The 19,217-nt window shown below is 38.1% G+C and overlaps 1 protein-coding gene across 9 annotated transcripts in view; it reads right to left on the bottom strand.

Moving 5' to 3' along the window:
* NFIA (nuclear factor I A) overlaps positions 1–19,217 on the bottom strand; it is a 420,964-nt gene that overhangs the window by 97,098 nt on the left and 304,649 nt on the right. For all 9 annotated transcript variants that reach the window (XM_081915818.1, XM_081915823.1, XM_081915817.1 and 6 more), the window contains exon 4: positions 1,784–1,858. In XM_081915818.1, the coding sequence (XP_081771944.1) occupies positions 1,784–1,858 (75 nt within the window). The remainder of the gene's footprint in view (positions 1–1,783; positions 1,859–19,217) is intronic.

The following is a 19,217-nucleotide window of genomic DNA, read 5'->3' as shown; positions in this document are numbered from 1 at the left end:
TAAGCTTATTAATTTGATGCGTGGATATGAGTGTGGATGTGTGTGTTTGAGTGGGGAGGATCCCTCTGTCAGTACTTTAAAATTATTGCATCAACACGAGAACCTAAGTGTGACCAGATGGGCATATAGATCTCTTATGTACACAGAGATCTCCATTTAGTTTAATGGGATAGTGATCCATATGTGTAATAAACTATGCATATAGATTGACACCTTCCACTGAAATGAATATGGACATTTCTCTGAATATGTGTTGGAGCAAATGAAAAATTAACCCCCCCCCCACTTCCGCAGAATTAGAGGAAAGTCTGGCAAAAGCATTTCTAGAATGGGAGTAATAATTAACTGAGAGTTAGATTATGATTTAAATTTAGTTTTTCACTGGAGATGAAAATCAGCAAAGCACTAACTTCTTGAGCCCTGGGACAATGGAGTCCATTTCTCCTTGGACTGTCTGGATTACTGTATGTCATAGTAAAATACAATCAAGGAACCTTTGATCAATTGAACAGGGTGGTGACAGGTACTCCTAATTCACTGTTGTTAGTGAATATTGACAAACTGGTAATGATCATACTGCAGAATGTCATTCAGACCAAGAATATTAGCATTCTTTAAAGGTCAAAAGGAATAGCTTCATAGAGACAGAATTCCATACAATTCCAGCATCAGATACTTCACATTCTACATAGAATGACCATATATTTCAGCACAAGTACCATTATTTTCAAAAAGACTGGGCATGACCCCATATTTGTGCATGAATCTGTATTTAAAGGTTGCTAAACCACTGGTTGTATAAATCATCAGTGTTACATCAAACAGATATTGCACATGCATGTACACAGGTGGTGCAAATGCAAAGCCTATGCTATTGTGCATTAAAAGACCGACTGTTTAAAGTTTGGTTAAACATTAACGTTCTAATTTCAAAAATGTAGAAATGGGCTCTGAAAATATTTGCAATGTGACGCAACTGTTCTCAAACTGTGGGTCCTGACACATCGGTGAGTTCCAACTTGTTCCTGGTGTACTGAACAATCAGCATTTGTTTCCCCTCTATTCCGAGGGCAAATGGATAAGAGCCAGCCATTTATATCTTCTTCCACTAAGCCTGTCAATTCTCGAGCACATTCTACACAGAAACCTATATGCAAAGTTATGCCAACTTTCTAACCCTCAGGGTTCCTCGTAGTTGGTCACCCAGCTCCTCTCTGCTTCAAGTCACAGTGTAGAAGTTTGTGTGTGTGTGTGTGTGTGTGTGTGTGTGTGTGTGATAACACCTTTATTGTGCTTTATGTAAACGGCTTAGGCAGACATGGCCAAACTTGGCCCTCCAGTTGTTTTGGGACTACAATTCCCATCATCCCTGACCACTGGTCCTGTTAGCTAGGGATGATGGGACAGAGCAACCCAATCAGTTGCAGTTTCTTCTAGAGTGCCGTTCGGCGGCCATATATGTCCTTAATCAGTGTAACATCACAAATTGTATCAGGCTAGAGTCAGCATGCATGCTTTGCTTTTCTACTACAGCAATTTGTAGGACAGCAGGTTTCAGAATGAACAAGGTCCTTTTGTAAAATCAGGACTCTATTAGTATAATATGATACATCCAACCTAATTAGAAATATAGCACGATTTACTTGATGTAAGGCATGGTGAACCGGAGAATGAATGATCAATTTCATAAAACGTTTTGCATAGTAATCATGAGGGATGGAGGAATCAAAGAAAGAAATATGTCAAAGTAAGATATTCTAATGTAACTACAAATTATACTTACTTTGTGAGACCCTTACTAGCTCAGTCACACTGAAAACGCCTGATGTGACAAAACTGTCTTGGAAGCCCAAATGTCCTACAAAACACAAGAAAATTATAGATGTGATTAATTTTAAGCACTTAATGACAGGATTCTTAAATACTTCACTATCTGTTTAATGTGAATGAAATTGAATATTTAATTTTCCACTTATCACTAATTGCTGTTTAGGTAGGCAGATATATGGTTAGAGTTTAGGAAAGTTAACATGACAGATTAACAGGGAGAATTGTATATATTAAAGCATCACAGCTGGAAATCTGAAACAAAAGAAGCTCATTTTAATAAACAGTTACCTCAGATGACCCTAAAGACTTAACAATTGAAATTAAAATACTGTACCTAGGAATCAGATGGGACAGCTAAGTTCTTTAATCGTTTTAAACATTATTCTCTAAAGAAACATCTGATCAGGATTATCTACTCATTCATTCAAACAAAACAAGATTTAAAGATGTACTCTTCTTTTCTGAGGTTACATTAGGGAAATCTTAAAATAGCAGCTGTTAAAAAATCTTGAAAATGAATGCTTTTCACATAAAAAGAAAAAGAAACTCTTTAAAATGAGCTTTTCAAAACAGAAACCAAATCTTTGCATAAGAAAGCTTTAACTCTAATCCTCTGAATTTCTTTAAGAGACAAGGCGTATGCTTGCTTGCCGTTTTCATTTGTGTAAGGGATATTTTATATCAAAATGTTATTACACTTCCCATAACAGTATTTCCCTTTTTTCTATGAAAACATGTCTATCACCAAATGTTAATTTAATTTTCTGGGTATAATCAATTACAAAACAAGAAGCCTTCAAACTGTAAATCGGGTAACAAGGAATTCTGCTGAACCAGATACTATAGTTCATACAGTACATATCAGGACTTCAATTAGAGGTCTGTGGCTGATAGGGCAGCCTGACCTATTGCTTTTGAAATCAGGGTCAAAGAAATCTGAGGATAAAGGGATTATTAAAAGAACTGTAAAGTTGTTCTTGTCCATAGGATAAGTGGCATACATTTTAAGGTTGTTCTAATTAAGATTACCAAGTCTAACACACACACACACGTATATCATTTAATGTAATATAAAGCTTTGCTATGCCCAGACATACTAAATTCCTTCAGCTTCAGTTTCATTGATTTCATTTCCAAATTACCGAAAATACTTTTTATTTATTTAAGTTCTTGCATAATATAACTCCCCCCAGAAAAAACCCATATGCACACAATTTTATATTTATTTTGCCTGCAAGGTTTAATTGAACTCGAATGATTTATTTTGATTTATCAAAAATTAAAATTGCAGGTCCATTACTGTTAAAGTGTTTCAGTATTGATATAGCATTATTAGAAGCAGCCTTTGTACATTCTCCATTCAAGCAACACATTCAAGCTGATTTCCCAATAAATAATGTAGGGCTGGAAGCACATTTCTTCAGCCCACTGGCACCAGCAGAATCCTGAATCTGCCAGCATTATTTTCATTTCTATAACCCAGGTTTATAACGTTTGAGCAAACAGTAAAAGCCAGGTGTTATTAGCTAACATTTCTCCTAGATAGGTACCCAGCTAACCTGAATGGCAGAGTATCAAGCTCAGAACACAAAATCAATGCAGGCTTTACAATTGTGAATTGCGTTCACAAATGCATAAATTACTTCCCAGTGTAAGCCATGTGCATGCTCACAAACTCATAGGAAATGTTTGCATCCACAAGCACTACTGAATGTAAGCCTTGTGTATATTCTCATCAATAAGGATTATAGGAAATTGTATAGAATAACCATGGAAAGATGTGCATAATAACCAGCAATTATGCACATTCACCATGGTCATTCTGCACATTCTCTACGGCAAGGGTAGGCAACCTAAGGCCCGTGGGCCGGATGCGGTCCAATTGCCTTCTCAATCTGGCCCATGGACGTTCCGGGAATCAGCGTGTTTTTACATGAGTAGAATGTGTCCTTTTATTTAAAATGCATCTCTGGGTTATTTGTGGGGCCTGCCTGGTGTTTTTACATGAGCAGAATGTGTGCTTTTACTTTAAATGCATCTCTGGGTTATTTGTGGGGCATAGGAATTCATTCATTCTTTTTTTTTTCAAAATATAGCCCAGCCCACCACATAGTCTGAGGGATGGTGGACCGGCCCACGGCTGAAAAAGGTTGCTGACCCCTGCTCTACGGTTTAGCTATTTAGAGTAAAGGGCACAGTGTGCTGTCTTTTTAATGAAGACGCTCAAAGCTGCTAACAAAACAAGATAAGAAGAAGCCAATCATTAAAAACAGGTTCATACATAAAAACCACAGCAGCTGAAAGCAGCATTAAAATGCAAGCACACACACACACACACAGAGAGAGAGAGAGAGAGAGAGAGAGAGAGAGAGAGAGAGAGAGAGACTGACTTGATGAATAAACTCTTACAAAGTGAGACTTTTAATATTTGTTGCACAAGTTGTAAATACTGCTTTTCTGTACTGGAAAGTAATGCCAGCATTGAAAATCCTTGCTATGTAGAGTATCTTGCTATACAGAGACATCTTAAAATCTTAAAATAGTAGTGATCAGTTAGAACTTCAAGCCTATTATCTTAACCAAATGCCTGATTAGAAAGAAAAGCCTTCCCTACGCTAACTGCAACTTGATTCCTCTTGGTTTTATCCCCTACCTAGATAATCCTCTGTTTCACAAACAATGTCAAGCAAGTAACTTCTAATAATACTTACAAAATAGGTGTCTATGATACTTGTTACAGGGGCACCTGAAAAAGTTGCTGAAAGGATTTCTGATCTATCAAGCAGTACACCTACTAACTTAAGTATTAGCCATATGTTTTGATGTGACAGTGAAGCTGGAAAAGATTTGAAATGCAATGAAATGATTAAATTTGGATAATGATGTATGAAGTACATGTCTGGTGTCTTTCAGATTATACATTGTAAACTATCAATGGAAGGGGATACATTCTGGGACTTTATGCTGATGATGTTGCTTTATGTACACAGTCCCAGTTGATGCTGGAAGGTTACAGAGTATAGAATCCGAGACCTTTTTCAATGTCTCTGGACAAAAATGGGAAGTATTGTTATTTCATACTTCCCCACAATTTTCCAAAATATTACAAATCCCAATAACTAGAAAAAGCTCCAGATACTGCAACTAAACTAATGCTTGTTTCAAAATTATTATTTTTGTTTCAGATGTTACCAGTTTGGATCCCACCAGCCCATATGTTCCAGTGGGGAAGAAAACTTAACAAACTCATATTTCAGACAGACAGACAGACAGACAGACAGACAGACAGACAGACCATGCATTTAAAAATATTTGCTGTACCTTCACCCAACTGTTGGAGGAGGGGAACTCCAAAATCTAAACAGCTATTACAATGCATGTCAACTCAGCAACATGACAGACCTAATGTCTGGCAACAAAGAAACTCAATGGAACATTTGAAAACTTAGAAATAGATGGTGTTCCTCTAGAAGTAATACCTTTTAAAAAAATAAATTCCTCTCTTTGCACTGGCTTACAAATCTGTTCACACTTACAACTTGGAAAATTTGGACAAAATAGGCAAAGGTTCTGGTTTCAGGCCTCTCACCTATTATTTCATTACAATTCCACTCTGTTTTCAAAAATAAATATAGTGTCTATACTACAGATATGTGGAAATAAAAATAATGTTTTTATTGGAATTTATTTTTACAAAGATGAATGACTGCTTACGTTTAATAAGATGCAATTTAAACTGGAAAATATTGAAATATCATGGTTATTAGGCTACCAATTAAGGTCATTTTTCACATATTCCCAGATTAAAAATGAAGCCACAAGACAATTAATGACATATGAAGAAATAATAGTAAAAAAAAATATAATAGCAAATATATTACCATCATCTTTGTTTAAATATATTACAGAGATTGAGTTTTGTCCTCAGCAAAATTTGAGAAGATTGTAATAACTGAATTAAGATTTAGAAGTTAAAATAGAGGCATGGAACAGAAAGTGGAAAAAAGCGCCATACAAATCCATTTTGGCAACAATGAAAGAAAGAGCCCTTAACCACAGAAAGAGCCCTAGACGCCTAGCCTATATAAAACTGGACAGTTCTCCTATGTGTTGTAGAGGATCTCCCACCATAAGGACATATCAGCATATGTGGTGGTAGTGTCCAAAAACAGAAAAGTTCTGGAAAAACGTATTTACAGAAATATATTTGATTATAAGGCAGGCAGTCCTCATGACCCCAGGAATGGCTATACTTAACTCGCATGTTGCAAATTAGAAACGAAGAACTTATAACATAGCTATTAACTGCCGCAAGAACTATTATTAACTATGGACCAATGTATATGGACCAATGGGTATAACGCAATTTGCCAAACAACATTATTGGAAAAACTGACACAAAAATTAAAAGTAGCAAGAGGTTAAAAGAAACATGACAATTTTCATGCAATCTGGTGTGACTTTATTGACTACACACTTAATGAGGCATATGGTAGAACAGTACCCCTAGTTTACACTTCTGGTGTAGGTACAAAGAAGTTCTAGGCAGTCTCCAATGCAGACATCGAACAGATCCCAACATATTTAAGTTTCCTCAAAGGTGAAGTGAAATAAGTCACTATCTGCACTAGAAACAGAACTGTCAGATGTTCCTGAAGTCACTAGAATTGTAATTCACTGTATTTAAATTGAATTTGCGGCAGGCTAGAAAAGATTTCAACTGTCTTTACGCTTAATAAAAGGTGAAAGCTGTGAAAGCGACGTATCCCTCTGTGGAATTCCGACTATTCACTCACATGCTCCTATGTGATGGTGACAATCAGCATGCTGTGAATTATATTCTTCCCATGCCAGTCTATTTAAAAGTTTCACAGTTTGATCAATGCATATTTGCAGTGTGTGCTTGTGTGTGTTTAATAAAGACATTTAAGTATGGACTTATTATCCAAATATCTCAGCGTTAAAATAAAGTTAGATGAAATGAAGGCTTTAAAAATAACGGGCCAATTGCTATTCCTAAGAAATCACTTTAGCTGTACTGCATGGGTTTCCCCTCTATTGCTCTTGCTACCATCATTTCCTGACAGTTGCTTTTCATATCAGTTCAGCATCGCACAAATAACTAACTAACGGCCACTTCGTTAGCCATTCAAATGAAGCATTTCCTTCCAAATAACCACTAAGCCACTGGGTTCACATGCCCATATCATCCGAAGCTTGCTTGCACATATGGCTTTAGAAAAGTTTTTAAGAACCACCAGCACATTCTTTGAGGCATACAGCAGGAAAAAAATTAGACTATCTGGGATAAATCATGTTAGCACAATGGATGGACACCTTAAAGACTTTAAAGTCATGTAATACAATCCTAGGCTGGATCTTTCTTGTTGAAAAAGGCAGAATACAAGTGGCCAGGAGAAAAAAGAGCCAATATTTGACAACACAAATCAGCATAACCTTTTAACTGCAGCAGTCATGGATGACTGCCCTTTGACCTGGAGAGATTATGTGGGATTTCAATGACAACAGCTGGAAGTGAGCATGTGTGAATAGAGAACAGAAGATCTTAGGCCCAACACAAAAGCCTGTCCAGATCAGAGCATTGATTAGAAATTGTTTCCTGGTCCCAGTTTAATAGAGTGTAATAATGAAAGTTTTGTTAACTCTTCATAGCATGCACAAAATTAGTTGGAACTTGTTCTTTGTAGTCTTCTCATAAATTTCACAGATTCATCTCGTAAGAGAGATCATTTCAGAATAATTGCAAATGGGGATAATTGTCTAAGAATTCTTTGGACTGCACATTGAAATAAGAGCAACATAATGTAAAAGATAATAATCTTGGCTTCAAAGGATAATGTCAGATTCTACACCTGGAATAAATATAAATAAAGCTAAAATGAAATACTCTTATTTATCCCTGTTTTGTCTCTTACAATGCATGATAACATGGAATAATAGAAAATTATCACTGAACCAAAACTTTCTATCTAGGGTACTAAACCGATTTCACAACATTTAAATGAGAGATTCTTAAGTGGGTCATGTGGAACTTGTTAACATGAGTAGTCATAATATTTACAATAATTATTGGAACAACATGACGCATAATCCAAAGAAGAAGAAGGATTGCAGCAGGGCGACATCAGGCTAGTTCTCAAAGGGGGAGAAACCTGTGGTGAGCTGTACTTCTTGATACTACACGTGAAAGCTCAGATGTATATATAAAACTAGATGTCAAAAAAAGAGATTTCTAATGTAGCCTTCTCCCAAACAGCTAGTTTTCCATGTGCAGGAATTCTATTTTGTATCGAGAGGAACTCCACCATATAAATCCTCACCTGCTGTCGCAAGTGGCAAAGCCCAATTGGTTTGCCATCTTACTGAGTTGGCAGCTACAGATGTGAGAGAGAAAGGGCAAGGAGGAGTCCAATATGGCAGACAATAGGAAAGCTGGCTTATAGTGAGTTAGACCAGTGGTAGGTACATCTAGTACTCTCCAACATTTCAGGCAAAGGTCTCTACTAGGTGCTACCTGACATGCCTTAATTGAAGATACCAGAGATACCTGAAGGAGCGTCTCCATGCCCATTGTTCAGCCCAGAAACTGAGGTCCAGTGCCAAGGGCCTTCTGGCAGTTACCTCGCTGTGAGAAGTGAGGTTACAGGGAACCAGGCAGAGGGCCTTCTCGGTAGTGGGGCCCGCCCTGTGAAATGCCCTCCCATCAGATGCCAAGAAAATAAACAGCTATCTGACTTTTAGAAGACACCTGAAGGCAGCCCTGTTACAGATTTTTAAAAAATGTTTGATGCTTTATTGTGTTTTCAATATTCTGTTGTAAGCGGCCCAGAGTGGTTGGGGCAACCCAGTCAGATGGGTGGCATACAAAAAGAAGAAGAAGAAGAAGAAGAAGGAGGAGGAGGAGGAGGAGGAGGAGGAGGAGGAGGAGGAGGAGGGGAGGAGGAGGAGGAGGGGAGGAGGAGGAGGAGAAGACCATCTTAACACAGAGACACAGTCTACTACTGAGCTCTGGTCTCCCACAACAGGGTCGGGATTTGCTACATTCTGAGTTGTGAACAATACTTCTGACAGCCTTGGATCATTGCTGGTGGCCTGACGCACCCAAGGGTGACCCCAACATGGCTGAAACCTGGACCTCCCATTTGGTTTGGCCTTTGGCTGAATCTGACACACAGCACTAGTCAATGCACATGCCCAAACTATAAGTCAGGGTTTTTTCCCCTGTTCAATCTATCTAATATCAAAAGGTATATGATTAAAGCTGGAGATTTAAAATGTTAAAATAATGACACGAAAGTTAAGTAAGCTAATGCTATGTTAAAAGTCAACCAATATTTTTGTGAAATAAAAATTAATAACCTTTTCGTTAGAAAAATCAACAGCATAGATATTGTTTGGACAACCACATCTCTGAAAACAACAGATGTCTTCGCATTTTTTATAGCTTTTTCATATTTCCAATGCAAAAAGGAAATGTTAAAAGGGGAAACATAATTATAAATAGACATATTCATTTTGTAGATTAGTTTACCACACATTCCTCAAAACCTTTTCAAAGCAAATGAGATGGAATCCATAGAAAGTTAATCATTTTGGAATATGTATGGCCTCTGAAAAGACTGTAATAAAAAGAAAAGCCACCTTTAGAAAATAATAAAAAGGAGTTGATTTTTGTGTACAGGCATGGTCCTCACAATAAACGGATTTGTTGTTGTTGTTGTTGTTGTTGTTGTTGTAAAAAGGAGTTGTTTATCTTCTTTTTCCTATCACTACTGCCATAATTTCTTTTACTGATCGCAACAAACAACATAACTGTAATCTCAGGAATTGCTGTAGTGACTTAAAATTCAGGTTTAGAGCTCAGTGATCAAGTCAATAAATAAATGAACAGCAAGTTAACATTAGGAGTAAGGACAATACTGACTGCTCAGTAATGGAACTGATTCCACAGGATGCTGGATATAGGCTTAGGGCCTTTCCACACTTTGGTCTCATTTGGATACAAAGCTGAACTACTGTTATGTGAATGAGCATGTACCAGCCGAGGAGTCATGTGCTGCTCCACGCCTCTCTTCTTCTTCAGAATGTTCATTTCCATTTTTAACTAATCACAATTTAGTGTTATATCTGAAGCTGAATAAACTGTGATGATTCTTAATTACAGTTTACCTTGGCTTATGAAAGTTGCTTGTTTCAATAAACCATAGTTAAGCTTAACCACAGTGTAGGGTTTGGTCATAATACCAAAATTTCAATACTAAACTCTGGTTAATTGAAAATGGAAGTGAAAGTTTCTGATTTCCCCCAGGGACATCTCAACTTAAAGCTTTCTCAGGCTTGTTTTTGAAACACTAAACTAGGCCAGTATGTCCTAGTTCTCTCAAGGGTTTATCTGTATGATATACCTGTTTTCAAATACATGTTGTCTCCTTCGCACATTATGCTTCTCCGATATATATATATATATATATATATATATATATATATATATATAGTTTAAAAACAACCAAAGCAAACTGGACCTGCAAATATGTTTCAATGGCTTAATAAGAGTGCTCATATGTTTTTAACTTGGCTAGATATTGCAAACATTAATCTGCTTCAATGTTCCCTGTTTATAATTCTGATTTTGACAAATGTGAATTTTTGGATTGATCTTAATCAGCAGCAATGTTACGTCCAGAAAGTCCCCAATTGCAAAGCTCTGTGTGTGCTTGTTGGATAGATAATGTAACTAGAACAACTCTCATTAAGCTAAATCTTGTTAGCTTACCCAGTATGTGTAACTGTTACTTCTAAGGCATATAAAACCACAAGAAGGAATGGGTGGCTCGCTCATTCCTTATTTTGCTCAAAGAAACATAAATTTAAAGTCATTTTAATTTTTTGCACTATTTACATATTCAAACCAATCAAGAGCTGAAATAATCACATTTGTTTCAGCGCCTTGTTTATTGCTGCCCAGCCCCTCCCTCCTTTAAATCTTTCCCTTAGCCAGAATGATGTTTATTGAATACCTGTCATTTCTGCAGCGGTTTGTGCCAAGAGCAGCTTACCAATGCCAGTCTTCCTGAAACCCCTTCTGTTTCATATTCTCTAAGGGGCTTCCTTAGATCAGCTGCTCCCCATACCCAATACACAGAGACCTATAAATTTGCAAGCGCTGCAGTCAACGTCCTTAACAGCAAGTGGCACCCATTTTGCCCAGTGTGGCAGACTCTTGAAGGGACAGAAGAGATACCACATGGTGAGCAGCATTCCTCACCATGTGTAAACTGTCAATTTGATTTGAAATTAAAATTTTTGATTAACACGAGCGTTTCTGAGCCTCCCACTGGCAGCAGCCTAGTTACTGAAAAGTGACATGATTTGTGACATGCATGCTGTACAGAAAGCCCCATGCCAGGAACTGAAAGACCAGTTTTCATTTTGTTTGGTGTGGTTTTTTTAAGGGGGTGGGATAGAAATGAACTTTTGTATTTTGGACAACACCAAGCAGGATGTTGATAGTGAGTGGTATCCTGTTGTTTTTAAAAAGTGCCCCATGAGTATTAAAAGATGAGAACTCAGTGCGTTGTTGTATTTGTGGGGTCTACACTTTAAAATGTCATGTCTTCTCAGCATCAGAGCCTCTTCCACTGGGTGAAGGAAAATAAGGTATTAAAAACATGTTAGCTTGATAAATATTTCACACATGACAAGAGATGCTAGGCAACCCAGCCCCAGGGGCTGTGATGAGCTACACAGGTACCCTTTTAATCTAATCTGTTCATGAACACCTACCGGCAACTTGTAGGAAGCCAATGAGATGCAGCCTCCAAATTATCTATTTCAGACAAATCCTTATGTAAATTAAATTAAAAGAATTACATAAGAATTAAGAAAGTCAGTGTGCTATAGTGATTCAGAGTGTCAAACTAGGAGAGGAGAGGCATGGGCTCAAATCCCTACTCATCTACTGGACCAGACAGTTTCACCTACTTCATAGGGTTGTTGTGAGGATTAAAATGGGTGGACATGCTGCTTTAAGCTCCTTGGAAGACAGATGTGGTATAAATGCAAACAATCAAGTACTCAATCAAATATTCCAAAGCACCTACTTTGTCCCAATACAGTGGTACCTCTGGTTATGTACTTAATTTGTTCTGGAGGTCCGTTCTTAACTGGAAACTGTTCTTAACCTGTAGCACCATTTTAGCTAATGGGGCCTCCCGTTGCTGCCGCCGCACGATTTCTGTTCTCATTCTGAAGCAAAGTTCTTAACCCGAGGTACTATTTCTGGGTTAGCAGAGTCTGTAACCTGAAGCGTATGTAACCCGAGCTACCACTGTATCTTGTGCTGAAAATTGGGCACCTAATTACAGCCCTATTTGACATCTATCAGCAAGCTATATTGTATCATTTCCTAGGGCTTAGCTGTTCCAAAATGCTAGTCTTTCTGGCAGGAATACTTCATTAAGGAAGATGGTTCTCTGATTCAATCTGTCATAGTTTATAGAAAGTGAAAAGAACATTTCACTTGGGCCCAATTCAGGGGTGGCTAGCCTACGGTCCTCTAGATATGTTTAAAAAACTACAATTCCCATCCTCTCTGACTGGGGCTGATGGGAGTTGAAGTCCAACAATGTTTGCAGGGGCACAGGTTGCCCCATCCCTGACAGAGCTCACAAGTTCAGATAATAATACAACTAGTTCAAGCATTTTGGAATAATGGAATCACAGCAAGGGACCCACAGAGCCAGGAAAATACATTTAAAGAAGCCTTAATTTGTTTTTTAAACAAATTTTTAAACATTAAAGACCCAGGAGAGCTTCAAAAATCTCTTGGGGCAGCTGCAACCCAGAGGCTGCAGGTTAGCCACCCTGTTTATACGCACTTCTGAAAATATCTACACATGGACTGGCATGGGAGAGGAAGGAATGACTGCTCTCTCTAAATGGCACCCCATGTTTAGCCCAAAGGCAGTGTTTAAAGGAGGGAGGTCTTGAAAAGCCAGTGTTGGTGTTTATTATTGCTTCGCAATGCCCACACCTTATTGAGCACCAGTTCTCCTCACAAAGGAGGAAAAGAAGGGGGAACCTTTCCTATTACGGCTTGCTTGTGTTCATCGTGCTAATTTGAATGCTTACCTTTATTCCTGGCACACAGTTTTAACCTAAGACATAAAAGGTTGTAAAAGTCATGTACTGTACTGCCAGGCTACCCTTGTGTTCCTGTCCATCATCCTGTTCAGACACGGAAAGGGCTAATGATCTGTCAGCTAGGTAAATTCATTACCCAGGAGAGAATAGCGCGCTGCTGCTTTTGCCCATTCACAGCAAGGATTTCTTTCGGCATGATGCTGCATCTTCCGAGTCTCACGGGAACCGTTTATGGTTGGCAGAATAGCACTAATAACAACAATTTACATTTATGTGGTTCAGGGCATGCTCTATATTTCTACTCCTAGATCGTTCATACTCCCACTGGCAGATTCATCAGTCAGCATGGAGGAGATGCTGCCCTCCTACTCTCAGGACCAGGTTTCCCCTAGTTTTTCTTTAATGAAAATGGGTCAAGAAAGCTACAATTTGAAAGGAAGGGAAAAGGGGGGAGTGGAAATAGAGCAGTGATAACCAGCTGCTGCCTTGAAGAAAATAATCTTCCAAGAGCCAATTCCAATGAAACATTTTCTTCTACTCGTGGAAGGATGAATTTTAAACAAGCTGGGTTGTGTCCAAAAGGTTCCCTAACTTTGACTCACTACGTCAGAGAAAAAAACCCTACCACTGCCAGGAGGGAACCTTTGAAGCCAGCTCATTATTTGCTGATTTGATTTATTGTGTGACCCACCTCAAAGACTTGGGATGGATAAAAGAAAAGTTAAAACGTATAAAACACAAAATGTGATGTAACCCTTCTACTACCTTGCCTTAGGTTACAAAAAGTCAACTGAAATAAATAAATGAGTACTTAAGTTCCAATTTCCAAAGTTAAATTCTGGCTGTTTCCTGGTAGAGATCATTTGAGAAGCAGCCAAAAGGCTTCTTTGTGCATAGTTGCAGTCCTTACATAATATTTGTAAGAGGGCATTTTCACTTGATGTGGTTTTTGTGGATTGTGATGGAACATAAAATTGGAAACACTGGTTCACTTTCATATGCCACTTCATATGCCATAAACAGCATCCTGAAATATGTTGGAAGGTGGACCCGCAGGGATTTTGCAGCAGTGGTCTATAAGTATTTTCTGAAATTCCTGTTCTGCTGCTGCTTTCAGATTTTTGAGGCAAAATCCACGATCTTTTGAATTTTGATGTCTGCTGAGATCTGAAGGGGAAATTGGCTGTACTAGTACTGTATTCAGGAGCCCTATGGCGGGTGCCTTCTCTGCTGACTTAAACAAGTGCGGAAAGCTTTTCTGTTCTGCTAGCCCTTCACAGGCAGTTAAGACTACATCCCCCACAAAGGTCTATTGATGTTTATTTTGTTTTAACTTTTATTTTTTTTTAATGATTTTATTGTTTGGTTTTATGTTTTATATTGTTGTAAACCACTGTGATATATCTTTATGACGCAGTGGTATACAAATAAATAATAAACTATATTGTGATAATTTCTAGATGGCTTGATTCATAAGTTTGCCCAGTAAGTTTTCCAGATCACAAATGAGAAACCTAGGTACTGTCAGAAACTTATTTCATAGTTTTCTACAAAGTCCTCCTGCCTTCAACCACTGAGAACCACATATTTAAAGTAAGTGGCAACTGCTAAGCTTGATATAGAGGTGGGATGGAGTGAACAAAACCAATGTTCCATTAGAAAATGAGCTAGTTTCAATAAGGACCTGCTAATTATAAGAATTAAACTTTGAGAGTATAAAAAATGCATTTGTTTTGCTACTGAGATAAATAGGGCACTGGACTAGATGAATCTTTCCCCTGATTCATATTGGGTGAATTGTGTTTTTATATTTTGACTTTACTTGGTGTTTTACTATTTCTGCTTCATTAAGCACTATCGGTATATTTTGCATTTTATACTTTTGCATTGTTGTTGTAGTTTTGAAATTTTATCATGTAAGCTGTCTTAAGAGAGACTTTTACTGAGAATGGCAGACTATAATCGTTTTAAATAAATAAACTAATCAAGCAGGGCTCTTTCTTATAGCTGCACATTACAGTGCTCCATTTTCTCTACCAGTACTGCTTCCCACAGTGCAAAACACACACAAATGAAACAAATCAGGAGCAAGAAGGATTTCCTGTGCAGAACTGCCATTATTAAGTAGCAGGGAAACAATTCATTGGTGCAACAGTAAGATCAACAACCGAAAATAAAGTTAGTTACAGATTAAACTGTGTTAAAAGCATTAAAAAGGAACGAAAAGGGAGATCTGTAGCTAGAATCACTACCTCTTTATTATAAATGACTCCAAGGTTTATTCTAACAAGTCACAGGAGAAACCTTCCTTTGTGAATTCAATCTTCCAATCTTGCTTTTTTGGTACTTTCCGAGAAACACACACAGTAGCTTAGAGTTGTGCTTCCCATCTACTTCTAAGACTCCTGTGTAAACTGCCTGGAGGTGATTGTAAGAACTTGCTCAAGAATCATTTGATAAATCACTTGGCATCATTCAGATGAGACGGAGGAGGAGAAAGAGGTGGCATATTTCATTGCATGCATTCAGCAAAATTTCTCAGTTGTCAAACACCCGCATCTTCTAGGAATACTATAGTATGTAACACATGCAAACAAACACAGTAAATGTGATGGACGTGATTACCAGCATACATGCAGCTAAACACTATGGTGCTGCTTTGGCTGCTGCAACACAAGGAGACACTTCTGCCACTGCAGCTAAAGTGATAAATTATGCTATGCAGTCTGCCTTACGTTACATTTGAATACTTGAAAACTTTACACTCTCCCTTATTACAATGGCATGCCACAACTGGGGAACTAAGTGACCCTATTCTATTTTATCTGTTTCCTTTTGTTGTCTTTGCACTCAATTTTTCTGCCAGTATAAGTGACCATACTCTGTTATATCATGCTTCTATTGAAAGATCTTGCAAATTCTTCCAGCATTTCACAACTAATAAGCGTGCTGCTATAAACAAAATGATAAGCATTTCTTCATATGGAATTCTGACATTTTGGCCACTAAAGATTGATAACATTAATTTTGGATCCATCTGGATTTCCTTCTTTTCTATATGAGTTATTCCAGTTTGGGGCTTTCCAGGAAAGAGCAAGAAAGCATCTGATGTGGCATAATGGTGTCTTTACATTGTACAGGGCTGCTGCACATGCCTTGCTAAGTTTAGCTACCATCCTGGGCTCTGTTTTGAAGCCTGCAATGGACTTCGGAATCCATACAGGGTGGATGAATTTGATTTTTTTTTTTTTAAATGGTTCAACAAGACATTTGAGCAAAACAATTCCATTTATTGCTATCCCCACCATATCCCCAAACTGCGCTCTCATTCACTAAAGCCATGTTTCAGTTCCCTTTTAGGGTTGTTTTAGTACCCAGTTTGCAAACATTTAACATGAAGAAGTCCAGACAGTGCCCCAGTATACACTCTGACATAGCCTGGCCTCGCTTTCAGCAAGCCACCACTAGCTCACATTTTAGGCGACTTGTAGAGAAGTGGCGAAGCCCTAACACAGCCACTTGACACAGGATGAAGTGGCATCTGTTAGGCTTTCCCTGTGACTGCTAAAGGCGAATGTGAGCAAACTTTAAATCCTCTCTAAGTCAAAACAGAAATTCTCTTCCTTCTTTCTCTTTCCCCTCATTTTGGCTCTTCATGTGCAGAGGTATAAGAGGAAGAGTCTATAACTGCTAATGTAAAATTCCTCACAAGATGACAGGACTGCTCACAAGACAATAACCTCTCAGCACTTCTAAAGTCAATGGATAAGCTTTTTATAAGAGGAAGTATAAAAATGGATGAGGAAGGAAGAAACCTATAAAACTTTTACACATACCTCTGTCTCAGAACTCTTCCTTAATTACGACCAAGTAATGAATACTTCTATTAACTGACTGATTTTTAAAGTGCACTTTTATCTACAGGTTCTATATTTACAGTGCAAGCCCTTTCAATTAATACACGAAACAGGAAATAAGTGGCTAATTATTGTATTTCACTGCAAGTAACAGGTCTTTCATTGGACCTGTTAAACGAGGGAGTTAAAAAAGAAGCTATGGTATGCAAATTGAGGACAAGGGTTACTGGGTTGACAGCAAAAGATACACTAATTTGTAGCACAGCTTGAGACATTTTTAAGGAAGAAACTTTTTGGGCTAACTGTTTTGGGAGTCTACTGCTGTAGAATCGTATTACATATGATGAAAGATTTAGAACTCAGTTTCATATCTGCATAACCATTTTGAACTACAGTCACAGTAAAAAACAAAACAAAACAAAAGCAAGCAAACAAACAAACAATAACTTATGTTTCTCTATATTATCCTCCTTGGAATTCTTGCTGAACAAGTACAGTGGTACCTCGAGTTACAAACGCCTCAGATTACAAACGCTTCAGGTTACAAATTCAGCTAACCTGGAAGAGTTACCTCGAGTTAAGAACTTTGTCCGAGGATGAGAACGGAAATCGTGTGCTGGCGGTGCAGCAACAGCAAGAGGCCCCATTAGCGAAAGCATGCTTCTAGTTAAGAACAGTTTCAGGTTAAGAACAGACCTCCAGAACGAATTTAGTTCGTAACCAGAAGTACCACTGTACAATTTTTATGATTAAATCTTCTTTATTACCTGCCTACAGCATTTTCCCTTGCAGGTACCCACTTCTGGAATGGCCCTAACACCCAGCTATCTTCCTGTGTGGGTACAGGATTGTTCTCAAACTCTCCTTCCTTCCATCATTTATTCACTTACAAAGATTTATACCTTGTCTTTTGATAAGTGCCTGCAAACCAAATCCATATCAGAAACATAATAAATAATAAATTGGATTAAAACACCAATAAAGCTTACAATAGATAAACACAATAAACATTCAGCAAGATAAAAATAGAAACTAAACCAATTAAAAGGTCATCTCTAAAAGAACATGAAAACTGAGCACACGTCTCTCAGTGCAATGAAGCAACCATCAGCCATGCCTAGGAGGAAAGTTCCAGAGTTTGTTTGGCACACGAGAAAAAGCATGTTCTCTGGTAGTCACTCACCTAATTTCCAAGGAGGAGCCACACTTAGAGAAGATTATCTTAATTGATGGACCGGCTATAAGGAATAAATATGTGTTCTAAATGCCTTGACCCTAGTCTGTTTTGAACAAAACCTGCTCTATGAATAAGTTGAGAAGCAAACTGAATGTGAAACAGCATGGAGGTGTCCCACTGGACATTTAATAAGTGATTCTTGGACTGTGACTACATATATATGTATGTGTCTGTGTGTGTGTCCTCTCCTGTCTTGAGAAACCAGATACTTATTTTTGCTACATTGCCTATTCCTTCACAGAGACTGCTAACTTCAAAGTGCAATGAGTATGTCATGTTCTTCAGGCACCATGTGGTCAGGCCACAAACATTTGCTTCATGCTATCAGTACTTTGTGTCAGTATTTGCTTGGATGATTTCTTTTTTATCAGAATGTGTTTCTTGCGGAGGTTAATGGTTAACAGCTGTGACATCCAAAGTGCTCTGTCAATTTGCAGCTCTTGCAACCTGTAGGTCACTGGTGAGGCAGCCTTCATGTTTGGCCTGAACATTGTCTTGAGAACTGACCTTGAGTGACTCCCCGATATGACGTTGGATTGACAGCCAACTTCCACAGGAGCTCTACAGCAGAATGGCAGTGATGCCAACAGTCAGACTATGGCTGGAATCCTGTGCACACTTATGTCAGGGAAAGTCTTGCTGAAGTCAATGGGAGTTATGTTACCAGTAAACCTGCACAAGATTTATGATCGAGGGACTAACTGTATAAGACTGACTATAACATAAAAGACCTTTGCAAATAATTGCATACTTCTGACCTTATTACGGAAACACACTAAATATGCAATAGCATATCCAAGCTATATGCATTAAAAAAAATATACAGTACAGTGGTACCTCGGTTTAAGAACAGTCCTGTTTATGAACGATTCGGTTTACAAACTCCGCAAAACTGGAAGTTTTTGAGAACTTCACCTTGGTCTAAGAACAGAATCCAAACAGTGGAAGGGAACTGGTGGCAACAGGCCTCATATGGGAAAGCACACCTCGGTTTAAGAACAGTTTCGGTTTAAGAACGGACTTCCAGAATGGATTAAGTTCATAAACTGAGGTACCACTGTATGGTAATTTTCACAAATAGCCAATATACAAAAGTACTTCTAGAGCAGCGGAAAGGTTGCTTAGTAGTT

This window comes from Podarcis melisellensis (assembly GCF_964234715.1).
Source record: "Podarcis melisellensis genome assembly, chromosome: 6".
NCBI classification, from domain to species: Eukaryota; Metazoa; Chordata; class Lepidosauria; order Squamata; family Lacertidae; genus Podarcis; species Podarcis melisellensis.
The sequence above is the reverse complement of the archived record's forward strand: the minus strand, read 5'-3'. Positions and strand labels throughout refer to the sequence as shown.